The sequence below is a fragment of the Quercus robur genome, chromosome 4 (genome assembly GCF_932294415.1).
Source record: "Quercus robur chromosome 4, dhQueRobu3.1, whole genome shotgun sequence".
In the NCBI taxonomy this organism is placed as follows: domain Eukaryota; kingdom Viridiplantae; phylum Streptophyta; class Magnoliopsida; order Fagales; family Fagaceae; genus Quercus; species Quercus robur.
Window position 1 is genome coordinate 49,534,432 of NC_065537.1, and position 17,566 is coordinate 49,551,997.

A 17,566-nucleotide genomic window follows, 5' to 3' on the forward strand; every position below is an offset into this window, starting at 1 on the left:
AAATTTTGCAAGAATCTTGTAGATGTATTTCCAATTGATACCTGTTGATGCCCATTTTTGCAAATCCGTACCCAAAGGCCCATGAGGAAGAAAGCCCAATAAGTTGCAAGACGCAAAAGCCCATACGAAGGAAAGCCCAATGAAAAGCAAGGCCCAAAGACCCACCAAGAAGACCGAAGAGCAAGAAAGGTCCAAAGAAAAAAGTGTAAAGGAAAGCAATCTACAGCAAAACACAGATCTGCAGCAGATTACAAATCTGCAGTAGAATATAGATCTGCCGCAGAATATAGTTCTTTAGCAGAATGGCTTCGGTAAATAAAGACAAATTGGGCCCAAGACCCTTTTGATCCAGTCAACATTATTTGGCCCACAAAGGCCCAAATCCTTTTGTACAAGAAAGACAGGCGTGAAAACTAATATGAAAAAGCATGATGAAAAGGAACAAGGAATAGCAGAAAATGTCAGCAGCAGGAAACACGTGAAGGAAAGAAAAGTCAAACTAAAGGAAATGACAAACATAGCAGGAAACGCGTGAAGAAATAAGACAGAGACACGCAGCTAAACAAAACAAAGCTAATCTGCTACAACAGAAACGGCGTGGGAATGAAAGAAGACAAAAACAGAAGATAGTGGAGCAAGCACACAAGGACCAGAGCACCACTAACCTGTACCCAGCCAATACAAGGGAGGTGGGCCCATGGTCAATGGGATTCAGAGAGTGTGGTTTGGTGGTGGGGGGAAAAGAGGTCTATATTTGGTTTCCAGCCGTGACTTCTTTTGGGAATATACCTTGCTGGGATGGTATCTTACCCAAAAGAAGTAATGGATGGTTGAGACCATCTGATGCATGCCATAGAACTAGGTAGTGAGGTAGCCCAATCCTTATCAATTTGAACCTAGAGATAGAGGTATACAACAAGAACAAACAAAATGGAATTTTGTCACGAAGTGAATAATGGTGCAGTAAATGTATTCTGAGCAGAGGTAGTGGTCGGGCAACCAATGGGTTGGTGGGTAGTCCTAAAGGAATGCCCACAACAAGCCAAAAACAGTTGGTGAAGCCCTAGGGGTAGAAGGGAGAAATCTCATTGAATCAATTCACTATAAAAGGAGGAGGTAGCCATGAATGAAGAGGAGGAGAAAGCACCTAAGGGGGGAAACACATGGTAAGAGAGTAGTAAGCACCCAGAGAGAGGGATCCAAGAAAAGGAAATATCAAAAGGGGGAACAACCCACGGCAAGAGAGTAATAAGAAACTAAGAGTAAAAAGAATGGAGAGAAAGAAAGAAAGAAAGTGGTAAAAAGAAGAGAGAAAACATGGCAGGAATAGGAGCATGCATCAATAGACCATCTTTTCCCTCCCTTTTAGCAAACCCACTCTTTGAAGTCTCCAAAAGTAATAGTTAGTAGCCATTTAGGTCTATTTTCCAAAATGCACAACTTTGATGGTAGAAGCCTATGACATGATTGTTTAAGTTGGGGTTTGGATTCCTTCTTGGCTTACTTATTCTATGGGAATATTCAATACTTGATTTCGATTGCAAATATATTTGATTTCTTTCATTATAAATTATATCTGCTGTATTTAGTCATTTTTCTGTAGCACGTTTTTATCACGTTTGCTGCATTAGTTGTCCTGCTGTCGTATCTTTACTTGTTGTACTAGTTATTCTGCTGTAGCACTTTTTATTATATTTACTGTGTTAGCTATTATACTAGCTAAGCCTTTTCTGCTGAAACTTTCTTATTTCTTTGTTATTACGTGTTTTACTTTTGACACGAACTAATTATTATCCTGCCATAAGTATATATATACATATATCTTGTTTCTCATGTTTTGCAAAATATATTTTATAGATGTATATGTGAATATATATAAGTATATTTACAAATATATGTATATATATTTGAGAATATGCTAACCCATGTAAGCTAACATTCGCTTGATTGGTATTTTCTTTGGGTTTTAGATTTGTTTATGTGCAGGAAGTAGAAAAGTATTTTTGCGATAAAAAATGAAGAGTAGTCATGCACATTGCAAAAGGCTTTACTACACGGTAGAAGGCTTTAATGCACAACAGATAGCTTTACTGCACAGTAGAAGGCTTTACTGCACAACAGAAAACTTTACTACATAGCAGAAAGCTTTACTGCACTACAGAAAGCTTTATTGCACAACAGAAAGTTTTACTGCACAGCAGACGGTTAAACTGCATAGCAGAAAGTTTTGCTGCATAATAGAAAAGTCAAATCTGTGATAGAAATTGGAGAAAAGTTCCTTCTGCGGCAGAAATAGAGGATAAGCCCACTTTGCAGTGTCTTCCCTTAGACTTGGACTCAACATTTGCACACAAACTGGCAACGGCAGAATGGTACTTTGGAGCCCATTCCGCGAAGCGCCAGGCCCAACTTCCTTCTTAGAGAAAGAAACGTAAAAAGAACCCTCAACAATACCTTTCAAGTGTTTTCAACTAAGACACGCTGTTTTGAAATTCAGACCAGATCGAGAGACCTGACCAGGTTAACCGAAAACCAGGTCTTGGGCTGGTTTTATATGTCACGATTTAATAATTTCAGTATTTTGGTAAAATTTAATTTTATATGTCACAGTTCAATAAAATTAAACCACTAGGCCAAACGGAGCTTGTTAGTCAAGAATGAAACATTATTTATTATAAAGATAAATTTAAGTACCAAATATATTAAAAAATTAAATGATACATCACAGTTTGACCTTCGTTGAATTTCGATCCGACCTCAAAAACTTTGAACCTCTCTCCTCTTCGTTTCTTTGAACGGTTCGAGTTCTAAAACACCATGACTAAGACATCCAAAGTTTAAATCTTATTTTTCCTAATTATCAACCACCAAAGAAAAAAGAAAAAAAAGAAAAGAAAAGATAATAGGTAGAAATTTGAGTTATAATGTCATGAAATGGCTTTGGTTTTCAAATTTAACATTCAAATATCATGCTTAGTGGGTGTTTGGCAAAAATTAAAAAGCCAGCTTATTTTACTATTCAGCTTATTTTTGCTACTATTTATGGGCTTTATTGTCCTTTTTGATACTATTCATGAGTCCCACTATACTATTTTAGCTAACTTTTACCTTTATCAATAGTAATTTCAGCAAAAAAAAAATTAGTTTTAGCAAATAAGCAGTTCCCAAACAGATTCTTAATATGCTCAAATCTCAATTAAGTTAAAATTAGTTTGATTCTGATTCACGTTTAATATATTTCCAAAATTAGAAAATCAAAAACCAAAAATAAAAAGTTGTATGAACCCGTAATTGAATCGACCCAAACACCAACCCGCCTGTAACCGGTTTGCCCCTTCAGCCTTTCACGGACACAGTTCTAATTTCTAAGCGCCCAAAAATATCAGAAACACAACACAAACGGATGAGATAAACTAATAGCAAATTTCAATAGTTGAGACTTTGAGAGAGCTTATAGTTTGCCATGAAACCTAAAAAAAAGCAGTCATGGAACAAGTTCTCTCTTCCTCAACCATAATCTCTACAACACAAATATTTCCACTCAAACCTCACAAAACCCACCTCCAAACTCCAACCATAAACCTCAAATTCTCCATTTCTCCAAAGAAAAACAACCCCCTTAATCTTTCTTCTTTTTCTTCTTCTTGTCTATGTTTCTCTAATAAAACAAGTGCCACTTCAACAACACCACCACCAACATTAACTTCACTAACTTCCACTCCCAGTAGTGACAACCACCATTGGATGGTGCTCATGGAGGCACCTCCACATGGGGTCAATTCCAAACCACAAGTTATTGAATATTACGTTAAGACATTGGAAAGAGTTTTAGGCAGGTGGGTATGTTTCAAATATTCTTTTCTTGTCATGTTGGCATGTTGCAAATGTTTCTTAGCTTTTGGTCTGAAATCCTGCTTTGGTTCTGATTTTTTGAATAACAGTGAGAAGGATGCTCAGATGTGTATATATGATGCTTCTTGGGATACCCACTTCGGCTTTTGCTGTGACATTGATGAAGAAATCTCCCGTGAACTTGCCGGTAAGTTTCTATAGCAGAAAAAGTCTGAGTCATCTGATGTACTTCAATTCTGTACCATACTGTTGCTTTCATGTTTGTGGAGAAACTAAAATTGTGAGAGGCACTTTCATAGTTTCATTAATATTAATGTGTAATGAATATGTTTTAGGATTACCCGGCATTTTATCAGTTAGGCCTGACCCAGATTATAGTTCTGTGAAAAAGGATTATAGTTCTTCAAATATTCAATCCAGTTATTTGTCAAGCTCACAAATTGGAAGTAATCTGTTGTTTCCCGTGGGGAGTACCAAACACTGGCTTGTTCGAATGGACAAGCCAGGGATTGGAGTTGTTACAAAGGCTCAAATGGTTGATTATTATGCTCAAATACTGACCAAGGTTTTGGGGAAGTAAGTAAATAACATTTGAGCTTGTTATTATGTTTCTGTTCCATTTTATTGTAACGTCTTTAATAGTGCATCAATGCAATATTCTTCCTTTGATTGGTTTTTTTTCTCTTCACCCTGAAAGTGGAATAATACTTTTTGTAGTGAGAAAGACACACAAATGTGTATTTATCATGTTTCTTGGCAGTCCAACTTTGGGTTCTGTTGTGAACTTGACGATGAATGTGCACGGGAACTAGCTGGTTAGTATTTGCATTTGGTTTCTCTTTTCCATGGTTGTGATATGTATTTTGCAGCTTGAAGACAAATGCTTCCAGATGGTGTAGGTGTACCAGGTGTATTATCTGTTCAGCTAGATAAGAATTTTGAGTCAGAGAATAAGAATTATGGAGGTTTGTACGTTTTTCAGATAATATCTTTGTGTGTTTTTTTAATGTTTGATTAGATATAACATGCTCCACATCTTTTCTACCTTGCAACTTCGCTTCTCTTCAAGCATTGTATTCAGTGATATCTTGATCTCAGAGATATATTGCAAATTATTAACTTTGACTGTTTCTTTCTTTTCTTTTCTTCTTTTAATAATTTCTATTTGAAAGGCCTCTGTGTCAAGAAAGTACATAGCAGCAGCACCATGTAACTTATGCTAGTATATTTGTGTCAGTGTCATAACAAATACATGTTTTAGAGATTCTAATCCTTAATCAACCAGAATGTTTATGTGATTTCACTGTATGAGATGATCTCTCAAGTAATTTAGTTATGTAAATAAAGCAATTAACTTTAGATGTTTTATTAATTTGAGCTGGATTTTAGTGGAGGGGTAAATTCTATGTCATTGTAGATGGCCAGTCTTTGAAGCAGCTAAAGGAAAGTTGTATAGTCCAGTAGCAGCCATGTGTCTTTTCCTTGAAAGTGGAAGACTTTGTATTGAGTAGAAAAATAGGCTTTATAGTGGCTGCAGTTCTTTGTGGCAGAGATGAGTCTTTTCCTTGGTTAGAATCATGTGTTGGGCTTGGGAACGCTTTGTAGTGTATAGCAGTTGTGATTCTAGAGTTTGTGGCAGAGCATGGCTTTGCAACAGAAAGCACACAATGTCAATTAATGACTTATAAAAGTGGACAGAGATTGGTACTGCCTGTGAAGGTTGCTAAGTGAGCTTTAGCACAAGGGAAAGCTCTAGGAAGTAATTCCTGATCATATTTTATTGTCAAGCTCAATGAGAATGTTGCTGTTGGAATTGGTCATTTAAAGGGAAGTTTTATGTCAGATATACTGAGACATGCAGTAGTTAGTAGAATTGTACAATATATGAAGTATTAACTATGGCCATGAGAAGTATACCCATGAAACTTTAACCATATGGCTTGCAGAAGGTTTAACAAAATGAGCAGATTAGGAAGGTATCTGATGCTGGAGTAAGAAAGAGGTAAGTATAGCCAATCTTGTCACAAAAACTGTCATACAAAGTTGCTAGAAGTCTTGAGCGAGGAGAAAAGAATCAGATGCATTGAGAAAGAGAGATTCCCAATGTATCTATGTGAGGGGTGAGACTGAAAAAGGTAGGGTCCAACTTATTATATTCTTAAATGGAATTCATCCAACTGGTTGGAGTTAAGGTGTAGGTGATAACTTTAAATGGGTTAGAAGATTCAAATGCTACTGAGGAAAGTAAATTGCTTACTCCTTGTTCTTGGAAAACTATTTTGGAAAGCCATGGGAAAAGAAATTATATTCCATAGACCCCAAAAATTGATGTTTAACGTTATAGTGACATGTATGGTGGTGCATTTCTCTAATACTCGCTATTAACTTTGATAACAACAGTTTATGTCAGAAAATGGCTTCAGGTCTGGTTCTTGTGTATTGATTAAGGCTCATCTTTAAATTGAAGTTCATGTATAAAAGGTGGTTTTGGCATATATTTTACAACATGCTTGAAGTTTTAAGAAAAAGGGGGTAAGGCTGCCTATCTACCATGACCTCTCCTATACTCCGCAACAGTGGAAGCTTTGTGCACTGGGTATGACCATGAAGTTTTAAGAAACTCTGCTATTTGTTACTCAAGCAAATGAGGAGGAGGTATGCAATGCTGGAATTGGTGAAGATATTACAATAACATAATAAAATTGACGTACCTAGTGCACAAAAATCCTACTTTTGTGGAGTCTAGAAGAGGTGATTGGTAGGCAACCTTAGTGCCTTACACCCAATTTTATTTTGGAGAGCTTGATTCCTAGACTCAAGTCTGCAACTTGTCACTTTGGGTGAAAGGCACTTGCTATTGCACTAAGGCCCAACCTCTCTGTTAAATTACCGATTCTCCCAAAAGTTTAAGCTATTAGGAAATTGTGAATTTAATCACTTAACCATAATTCTAATACTCTCTTTAAATAGCATAATAATTAACAATAGTTTTTTTAATTTTTAATCCAATTGCTCTGAAACATGCCTTAGCCAAGATGGATTACTGGCTAGTCCAACTTGGTTAATGATGATCAGATGATGTAAGTGAGACTGTCAAGATGATTTGGTTGTGTGGGACAGAAATCTTCAATGGTTAATGCGAGGCATATTTGGTGCTAGTTAAGTCTGTATGAGGGAGTGACGGACATCAGCCACCCCAACAAAAGCAAAAATATATAATTTATTGAAACCTGTATTTTGTGCTCTGTGATAATATACTGATCTTTATCAGTGGACAATGCTTGAGGGTAGGTATTTAGGTGATATTACACTCTAAGCAATCCCATTTAATATAATATTTTTCATTACATGATTAAGAAATTTTATAGTATAACCTGTCAAACATCATTTTTTTTTTTTTTTTTTCATTTTTACAAATTTTGAACATTTTGGAATTTCTAAAAAAAAACCTCATACAGTGTGATGGACTCCGGTTCTATCAAGTGCTATAAGAATAGTAGGCAAAACAATCTACTTTGAGGCTGGCCAGCCTCCTAAAATAAGAGGGGGGGGGGGGGGGGGGGGGGGGGTGGGGAGACATTTGAGTCAGAATTATTCTGAGATTCCTTTATCGAATACAAAACCTACATAAATAGCCAACACCTCTCCTACCTCATTGAAAAGACTAATAGGAATGATAACCAATCTATTTTCTACTTTATCTCCCAAGTCTAAGGAACTACTCTTCATTATTATTTGATAAAACCACAGCAAAACTTGGCAAAACAAATTTAATTTATCTAATCTATTTCGGTACCATGCAAAACTTGCAGCCAACCTTGTGACATTGCTTGCTGCCTGGCTCATATCACACTGTTTTCACCTGCTCTGATACATTCATCAGTGAGGTGAACATGCCAAGCACATTAGGTTATATTTTTTGTTAAGGACCTAGTCCTACAGAAACCATTAACTTTTTCAGTTTAGGATTTTAATGACATGTTATCACCTAGTGTAAACAGCTGGTTAGAGGATTGGTCAAGTATTTGATAGAACTTGACTGCTGGCAGAATAGACATTATCTGTTAACTATTAGAGTAAATTCTGAAACCTTCCTCAATAGAGCGACTGATTGATGCCATGTTTACCAGGTGCTAGAGTACTTGTTTATTTATGTTTTTATCATGGTTCTGTTAGTTAGCTTAAGCATGTTTTATTATTATGGAGAGGAACTCTTCTAATGTGAAGTGGAATATGTCATTACTCTCGAAGTTTTTTTTAATAAGTCTTACTCTTCAAATTTTTTTTTTTTTTGATAAGGCTTACTCTTCAATGTTTTCACAGTGGAAAATATGCAAATGATGATTTTATATCTGGATCACTATTGTTGTATATGGGGTTAGAATAAACTATTGAAATTATTAATCTTGATTTGTTTTTAATATGAGGCCAATTCCCAATGAATCATTTCAATGTCATTCAGATTATATATTTAGTTTACCATTGCAACAATTCTTTCCGTCGTAGAGTAAACAAGCTGTATTTTCAGGTAATAATCTACAGAGTTCCACAGATCTGCCAGATCCTTCAGAAGCAAGTCAAACAACCCCTATAAAAACAAAGAAACTATTCGTTACAGGTATGTTGCAAGACTGTGAGTTTGAATTCTTTGCTTGAAAATGTCATATTTTTGAAGACCTGTTTTTTGAAATAATTCAAGATTCCTATTTATGAAATGTGCATGCTTGTTCTACTATAATGGTTGTCTAATTATGCTTTTTTGAGTTTTACCTGATTAACATTTGGTTCTATTTAGTCTTTGGAGATTACCTGGACCATGCCATGGTTTCCTCTTATGAGATCATAATGTATTCCTTGTAGTTTCCATTCTGAAATCCAAAAGTTCTCCAGTCCAGCAACTTTATTTCTCCCTCGTATTTTTATTCACAAATGACAGTGATTTGCAATCTTGATTTAAAAACAGGGCTGTCATTTTACACATCAGAGAAAACCTTACGTGCTGCATTTGAAGGCTTTGGTCAGCTTGTTGAAGGTATGTTTGCCTTTCCATGCTCATAAATAGCATGTTTCATTAGTAAGGGTATACCGGTGCTGATGCACTGCTTCCTCAACAGTTAAAATTATATTGGACAAAATTTCCAAAAGGTCCAAAGGTTACGCATTTATAGAGTACACTACAGAGGAGGCTGCTAGTGCAGCACTCAAAGAGATGAATGGCAAGGTAAGTTTTCTTCCATTACGAATCTTCCTTGTATTTTTCTTGTGATTAATGTTCAAGCGCAGGTTTGTTTTCCTTAAGCTTTGGTTCATAATTGTAGATAAACAAATATAACACTCTGAGTAAGCGAAAGGGTAATCTCTCTATTTTGTTCATGGTTCTTGCAGATTATTAATGGCTGGATGATAGTTGTTGATGTTGCCAAGACTAATCCACCAAGATACAGCAGGGGTCACCCCAGATAGGAATTTTGACAAGAGAACGATTACTGATCCACCGTCTTCAAGGTCAAGCAAGATATTCAGGCTACTGCTCTCAAGGTGTTGGACTATTCTCATACTGCCACCTAAATTTTGTTCGATGAGTACCTGCAAGAGACAAGAGCCTTTATTAGCTCCAGATCTTCAAGTGAAGCACTAGTCGTTCACATTTAGTTTTTAGTCATTAATATATTATGTGCGTGTGTGTGTGTATATATATATATATATATATATGTAGTCTGTGAACGTCTATTATTTTGCATGCTCTTTGAAGGGGGAAATGAAATGCTCTACACGCAAAAGTTTCATGTCAGCATTATATGATGCATTTGTTATCTTTTTCTTTAGTACATTAAATACTATAATTTTGAAGACATTAATTACATGTAGCCTATTCAATTATTCAATATATAATTTAGTTTGATTTTTACTAAAGCATTGAAGTAAATATTTTTTTTAATCCTTGTGACATTGAAGTTTGGAGAGATGACATTCTACACCAAAATTGAAGGGAAAAATATTTAAAAACATACATAATTAAAAATAGGGGTAATTTTACCCCCTTCCCTTGAGTTTGGGGAGATGACCCTCCACCCCAAACTTGAAAAGAAAAAACACTTCCCTTTTTCACATCCGTTTGATCAAATTTTGTTAAATTAATATTAAAAATGTTGTGTACTAACTCATTTTTTTGCTTAAGGCTATGTCTCCAAAATTATCCTCCATTTAAAAACTAAAATTCTTTGTTTTAAAGTTTATAAAATTTTAAGTATGACTTCTGCGCTTTTTTTTTTTAATGGATTATGAAGAGATTTGCCATTGCAGGTGTTTTGGTACTTGATAAATATTGCATTTTATTTTAAATTTACCAATTATATTTTTTACTAACCATGGTTAAACTTTTGTAAAAACATTCTAATGAAAATTTAAAATATTTTGTTACTAATTTACATAAAATTGAGTGTTAATTTCTTCAAACCTGAAGGGAAGAGAGTGTTGTGGGAGCAAGTAATCCAAGGACATTCTAAGGCCCATGGGCCCTGCCTGAGGATGATGAAAGGTCCACTCATGCGTCAACCCAAGTTTGACATGTGGGTTAAGACCAAAGAGGGAAGACGTTAAGACCACTCAAGTCTGGATTAAACTTAGAATAAGAGGTTCGAGGAAAGGAGGCAAGCAAGACCATCGTCCAAGGAACCCAAGGAGCAAATGCACCTCGAGAGTACCTTACTCAGTTCCCTACACCAGAAAGTAGAGCACTATGGAGGGCACTAGAGTCGTGCAAGCAATGGAAAATGGAAATATTAGGGAAGGTGGCCATTACTCCCACATTTAATGCTCTGCACCAACTGAGCTAACCGCATTTATAAGGAAAAGACACCTGAACAATGACTCCACAGCTCATAGCTCTCTTTACCACCTCCAGAAGGGTCTTGATGGGACAAGTATCCTAGTGATTCCTCTTAGACATACATGTGGAGGGCTGAGATGCAACAGAAAATACTATATAAGGAAAGTAACCCCTAGAAGAAGGGATGAACATTTTATGAACTGAGAGAAAGAGAACTAAAGATCTTACTATAAGAACTCAATTTTGACTATTAATGAACAATCCATCCTCGGACCTACCCAAGGAAGACTTTACACTAAATCACTGCTTCATTCGTTCATATTAATTGCTTTTGTCCTTTTATCCTCAAGTTTGTGATTTACTTTGCATTGCAATTGACTTGGAAATTCCCACTCTCTTACATATTTATTGTCTTGGGCTTGTAGTACTGGGTGCCACTATTCTAAGTGGGCTTGGGTTGTTCTTTGGGTCCTTACAAGTGTAATTACCCCAAAAATAATTCTATCAATATTTAAATTTATTGGACATTATATACATACCTACATACATACATATATATATATATATATATATAATATTTGCCAAATCATGCATGTTTAAATATATTGGATTAACTTTAAGGGGATTTTGGGATATTTTATATGCATTATTAAAATGGATTAAGAATCTGTTGGGCAGCTAAATAGTTGTATTAATAATACTATGCACATCACAGGTTCCCTCTTTTTTCCTTTTAAGGCGTTATCATGGTTTTAAAAACTAGTACGGTGAAAAAACCGAAAAAGGTGCTAATCACCGATTTTATAGTCGGATCAAGGTCTGACCGATAGGCGATAGTCGAACTGGTGACGTTATAAATAATTTAATTATTATTTATTTAAATTATATAAATAATTAATAATTTTTTATATAAGAAAGTAAGATTATTATTATTATTATTATTATTATTATTTATTATTAAAAAAAACTCAAATTTTAGACAATGCTGTAATTAAAAATATTAAAGTAACCTTCTAAGAAGGTTTAAGCTGTCCACTTTTTCTCATTTCCCAACCCACCCAAGTGAAAAGTCCCCTATATCATTAATATCATCACCAACTCCCATTGTTACTTTATTTTTTCTGTCTTTTAACTCTAATCGCTATACTCTCTTCTCACCGTACGTGTCTCAAGTCCAGGTTCTCTTATTGTCATTATTATCATCATCATCTTCTTCTTCTTCTTTTCCACACACCCAAAAAGATCGAACCACCACCCCTGCTCCAGCTCCAATCTCTAGAAGGGTAAAGGGCGAGGGCAAGACCAGAAGGGGGAAAAAAAAAAAAAACACCCAATCGAGAAGGGTAGAGGCATAGAGCTTCAGACCTCGTGACTCGTGAGGATGAGAAGGGAAAACAAATTTGAGATGAGGGAGGCTGGCAGAGAGGCGTGCCTGCGATTCCTTGAGTTGAGTTGAAACTTGAATGAGGTGAGTGAGATGAGATGAGAGTGAGGTAGGGAGTCTGAGATGAGGGAGGCGTGAGCGTGAGACTGTGAGAGTGTGTGAGAATGTTTAGGTCCTTTAAGGTTAGTTTTTAGGGTCAAAACGACGTAGTTTTAGGTTGATAAAAGTCAAAAAATCCCAACCGGTCATTAACCAGTTCGACCATGCTGGTTCTCAGTTCTCTGGTTGAACCGGCCGGTTTCTAATTTTTTCTAGTTTTTAAGTCATTTTCGTTTTTTACCCATAACCGGACCGAATTAGAGTCCGGTTCCCAGTTGAACCAGTCGACCAGTCGGTTTGGTCCGGTTTTTAAAACTATGGTGTTATGTTCTAAAGTTTGTTTAATTTTAGTATTTTATAGTTCTTGGCCCACCCTTCAGTTGGTTTAGTTCTAATATTTCACTTTGTAGCTGGCCAACCTCTGCAGCCAGTTTTAGATCCATTGGAGGCTGAGTAAAGTCCATTTGAGTTAATCAAATTATATTTTTCCTTGTTGTGGTTTTAAATTTAACAACTTATGTTCTTTCCTTATATGATTCAAAAAATTATGTTTTCCCTTGTTTCAATTTTAAATTCAACAACTATTGTTCTTTCCTTATATAATTCAAAAAACTAAAAATATTATAGGTGTATAACATCTAGAACTTTTTCCTAAATATAACATTAAATAAAACCAGCAATAACATAAACATAAACAAAAAAACAAAAAAAAATTTGTTTCCTCATAAACATAATTTTTCTTTCTACAAATACATACCTTAGAAAATAAATAAATAAAATAATTATAATTCCATCTATATGTACATTTATTAGGCTTTTTACAAATTAATTTATTGAATATATATATACACACACACATATACATACAAGATGCTTCCAAAGCCACTTTTGGAGCCATTAGAGCTAAGTAAAGTCCATTTGAGTTGATTCAATTTATGTTCTCCTTTGTTTTGGTTTCAACTTCAACAACTACTCTTTCCATAGATAATTAAAACAGTCTAAAAATGTTATTGGGACCATTGACTATAGGATTTAAAAGTGAAATTTTTATGTTTAAAAATTTAAGTTTTAACTTGGTATTTTTGACATTATAGGGTTTTTATTTGGATTGCCCCAAAACTATCTATAGGGTTTAAAAGTGAAATTTACACTAACAAGAAGAAAAAAAATGGTACTTGGCTTTGATAGGAAATGTACGAAGCTCCTAATGCCTATGAAATATAAGACATTAGTACTCCTGCATTGAAGATCTTCCTTAGTTGATGGATTGATATGAGAGTTTTCCAAAATGATTTGAATGGAAATTAATCCTTAAAAAAATAAAATAAGGGTAAGAAGAATGCAAATTCCGAATACATAAAAACATACAATATTCTTCCAAAGTCTAAACTATTAGAAGGAAAATTATTATTTTACCCTATTAAAAATAACCGAATCACAAGCATTAAATGTGTCCTTTCCCCAACCGTAGATAACCCAACTTAGGTGAAAAAAAGCAAGATAATGAAATGGGTCACAGTTAGCAGTAGACCTTAGTAACATGAAATTTATGATACATTGACAATCTAACAATAAAAAAATCAACACATTGTAAAATCTAAAAGAGATAAATAACATACATGGCGCATGGCACAAGGCATTGAGTTATTTGGATTATGAATTATGTACCATTCCCCAGAGTAAAGGGTACATGTTCATATAGAACAGACGAAGTAGATGCTTAACATCATAGATTGAATTCCCAAAATACAGGGGTAGCTTGATGCATTTAGAGTTCTAAGGTGAAAATTGATTATCTTGTTTTAGATGCAAAATTACTATTAATTAATGTGAACCACATATATTTATTTTTTTAGAATGTTTATAGACAAAAAATTGAACAAAACTTTTCACACCTGTTGATGTGTCAGATTGATAATGGTAAGTAAAAGAGTAATATTAGTGGTGAACTTATATGAGAACTAGTAAAAGTTTGCTAATTGAACTATTGTGAAAATGTTGTGAATTTTTTTGTGTATTGATCTTTTATTTTTAGAAGTGTTACATTCCCAATTTTTTTCACAACAAATACTAAGTGTTAAGTTGTTAGTGGTTCTAATTTAAACCCACTACTGAAATTATTTTTTTGCTATCAATAACAGCTTGTAACAACTTGCTACTTAGGATTTGTTATAAAAGTGTTATGACAAATGTTGTAGACGTAGCATTTCTCTTTTTTGTTTTGTTTGTTTTTCATTTGACAAAAAATATTATTTTATTTATTAACTAATATTTGGGCTTAATACTATTACAATGAAATAAATAACTCTATTAGTTAAAATTTTGGGGCTTTTTTTTTACTCGGGGTCTTAGGCGACCACATCAATTGCTTATACCATAGAGCCAGCACTACCAAAGTATAAACATAAACATAAACAAAAAAATAGAATTATACTCATAAACATATTTTTATTTTTACAAATACAAACCTTAGAAAAGATATAAAATTTAAAAAAAAAAATTCTATTAGACTTTATTAGGATTTTTACAAATTAATTTATTAATTATATAATCATTTTAATATTTTCCACTAAAATCTATAATTTAATTTAGAAATGAAATTACAATCAAGCCTATGGGCATTAAAGACAATTATGGTTAATCTTGTAGTTATCCTTTTAGCCAATTAACCTTGGCTAAATTAATTCCACTAAGGTTTGTTCAATCACAGTTATCACTTATCACTTTCTTTTGGTTCTTATGGGTGATTTTGTAATGCAATAGAAGAACTTGAAACTCCAAGATTGAAAGTTTTGAGAAAATATATAAAACTGGCAGTTTGGGCTATTGGTCTTGTACTCCCTCAAGCCATGATTTCATCTTCCTTTGAATCTCTGATACACATGTTATCGGCCAAAGAATCGGAAAACAAGCTGGGTCTTTGGTAGAGTAATGCATAGAATGGCTGAACTAGCACCAGGAGGTTTCGAAGAAATTATATAGTCTTCTGGTGGACAAGTGACGTGGTTTACCATTCTACTAAAAGATTTCCAATTGTTTAAAATTACTAAGTCAGTAATTAGTTTTTATTTTAAAAAAAAAATTTATCTCAGCAATTTTAAATAGGTGGTAGTCTTTTAGTGGAATGGTGGACCACGTCATTTGTCCACCATGAGGACTTTATAATTTCTCGAGGTTTCGGTTCTGAAAATACAATTGGTGCTTTCCCAAATGATGGAACTTGCTGTTGCTTTGGAAGAGAGTGTAATGCCATTCATTTGGGTCATTAGGCCACCTACTGGTTTTGACATAAATGGTGAATTTCAAGCATACTGGTTATCAAAAGTATTTGAAAACCGATAAGAAAAAACAAACGGGGCTTGCTAGTAAATAACTAGGCACCCTAGTTGGAAATTCTGCCACACAAAGTGACGGGAGCATTTCTTAGCCATTGTTGGTGGAATTTAGTGATTGATAGCCTAAGCCAGGGAGTGCCAATCATGGGTTGGCCATTGGCAAGAGAAAAGGCATATGACGAATAACATCTCTTGATTTTTATTGCCTTGAAATTAATGTGTCATCTTCATCTAGAATTTTGACATTAAACAAAGTGACATATAATATAAGATTCATTTAGAGTAGCTTATTTTCATGGCTTTGTTTTGCTTTTAAAAAAATTGGTAAAAGTACAACTCTTCTTCCGTCATACTTATTAATATATACTCTATACACACAATGTCCATAATTTCATCCACGATGTCCACATTTTTTTGATATCCACATTAGTGACAGAGTTAAGAATTTGTGTGTGGATGGGGTGAAGGGGGGGGGGGGGGGGGGGATAAAAAATGTGTGATAGTAAAGTTTGATTTTTTTTTTCTTCTTTTTGTTTATACCATTTGCTTATCATATATTGTAGAATTGAAACCAAAATACTTTAAAAACAAAACAAGATGCAAATGAAATATTTTGTAACTCAATATGTGTATAATAAAAACTAGAGGTAATTACACTCCCCCCCCCCCCCCCCCCTTTTCTAAAGGTGTTGGGAAATGAGTCAAACAACATTTCACCTTAAACTTTAAGGGAAAAAACATTTTCCCCTGTTGACATCCATTTAATCAAACTCTATTAAATTAACAATGTTGTGTACTAACATATCATTTTCTTAAGGGTAGGTTTCCAAAATTTTCCTCTATTTCAGAATTAAAATCCATTGATTTAAAATTTTCATTAAAGAGTATTTTATAATTAGTATGACTTTTTTATTTTTTAGTTTGTCATCGGGTTGTGGAGAGATTTGCCATTGCAAGTATTTTGGTGCTTGATAAATTTTGCATTATCATCAACAAATTTCATTATGTTTTTACGAATAATGGTTAAACTTTGGTAAAGAAAATTTCATAGAAATTTAAAATATTTACTAATATAAACAGAAGGGGGGAGTTTTATTTTCTTCAAACATCAAGGGAGGGGAGTATAATTAGTTAATTACCCCTTAAAAAAATTCGTTAAAAAATATTAAAAAAAAAAAAACAATTATGTACTTTAGTTAGTTGAAATCATTAAATAATAAGAGTCGTACTTACGGAATATGATTGTGTCACTTGTTATTATTGATCCCGCGGATTCTTCGAAGATTGGTTCTATCATCTAACTAGTTATTTTCATTTTCTACCATGGTTCTCATACCCGGACCGGACTATATGGTCTGACCGGTTAACCGTAAACCTCTCACCATTGCGATTCTTTTAACCCTAAGAACCTCTATGTGAGAAAAAAGCATGGAACTGCTCAAACTGTGGTCGAACCACACACACACAAGAAGAAGATGACGAAGAAAAGAAAGCACATATTCAAGTCTTCGTGGACAAAGCTAAAGTTTGGCTGCCATTTGAAACTCTTTCCTTCAAGGTTTGTGTTTCTAGAACTTCTAGAGCTGATTTGAAGATAGATGATTTCAATACCTTGTCATTGCTTTGGAGGCTGAAATTGATTGGAAGGTGGAGAGATAATGTGTGCTTATTCTTTAGATTTCCAATAATCAGCACATGTCATCAAAATTGCCCTGGGAAACTCCATAAAGAGATAAAGATCACAGAGCCAGTCATCTCTGCATTAATGAGATGTTCTCTACCTAACCTCTTCCACATTAAATGCTTATAGACAAGCCTGAATAGTAAAGACACCCTCAAAATTCCTGTTACATGATGAAACAATGGCATAGTAGAGGGGTGATGGGACAAGCATGCCCTAAATCTAGCTAGAGGCAAGCCAGCTGGAGAGATAAGGAAGGGAAAGGTGCCTAAAAAAGGGGGGATGTGCAGTAGGAAAAGGGTTCAGAAAAATAGAGAGAGAATACTCAAAGAAGAAATAGAGAGAGAGAGAGAAGCAGAATAAGACTGAGTTTTATAGCTTTCAAT

General features: G+C 34.5%; 1 protein-coding gene across 6 annotated transcripts; it reads left to right on the top strand.

Annotated features, from left to right (window-relative positions):
- The first annotated feature begins 3,372 nt into the window (after positions 1-3,372).
- LOC126722737 (organelle RRM domain-containing protein 1, chloroplastic-like) lies at positions 3,373-9,742 on the top strand. Of its 6 annotated transcripts, none has more exons than XM_050425887.1 (9): positions 3,379-3,836; positions 3,942-4,039; positions 4,188-4,428; positions 4,570-4,667; positions 4,743-4,817; positions 8,381-8,470; positions 8,789-8,884; positions 8,967-9,073; positions 9,238-9,742. In XM_050425887.1, the coding sequence occupies exons 1-9, from the start codon at positions 3,487-3,489 to the stop codon at positions 9,313-9,315; spliced, it is 1,233 nt and encodes a 410-aa protein (XP_050281844.1). In that variant the 5' UTR covers positions 3,379-3,486; the 3' UTR covers positions 9,316-9,742. The 6 variants fall into 6 exon arrangements, with proteins under 6 accessions (XP_050281849.1, XP_050281844.1, XP_050281845.1 ...); XM_050425888.1 differs by having other exon boundaries at positions 4,752-4,817; XM_050425891.1 differs by having other exon boundaries at positions 3,380-3,836; positions 8,837-8,884.
- Positions 9,743-17,566: the final 7,824 nt, after the last annotated feature.

What these genes read in the sequence shown, in the direction of transcription:
- LOC126722737 (XM_050425887.1), top strand. Translation starts at nt 3,487, where the DNA reads ATGGAACAAGTTCTCTCTTCCTCAACCATAATCTCTACAACACAAATA. An exon ending in AATCTCCCGTGAACTTGCCG is followed by an intron (nt 4,040 to 4,187) that starts GTAAGTTTCTAT and finishes AATATGTTTTAG; the next exon opens with GATTACCCGGCATTTTATCA. An exon ending in ATGTGCACGGGAACTAGCTG is followed by an intron (nt 4,668 to 4,742) that starts GTTAGTATTTGC and finishes AAATGCTTCCAG; the next exon opens with ATGGTGTAGGTGTACCAGGT.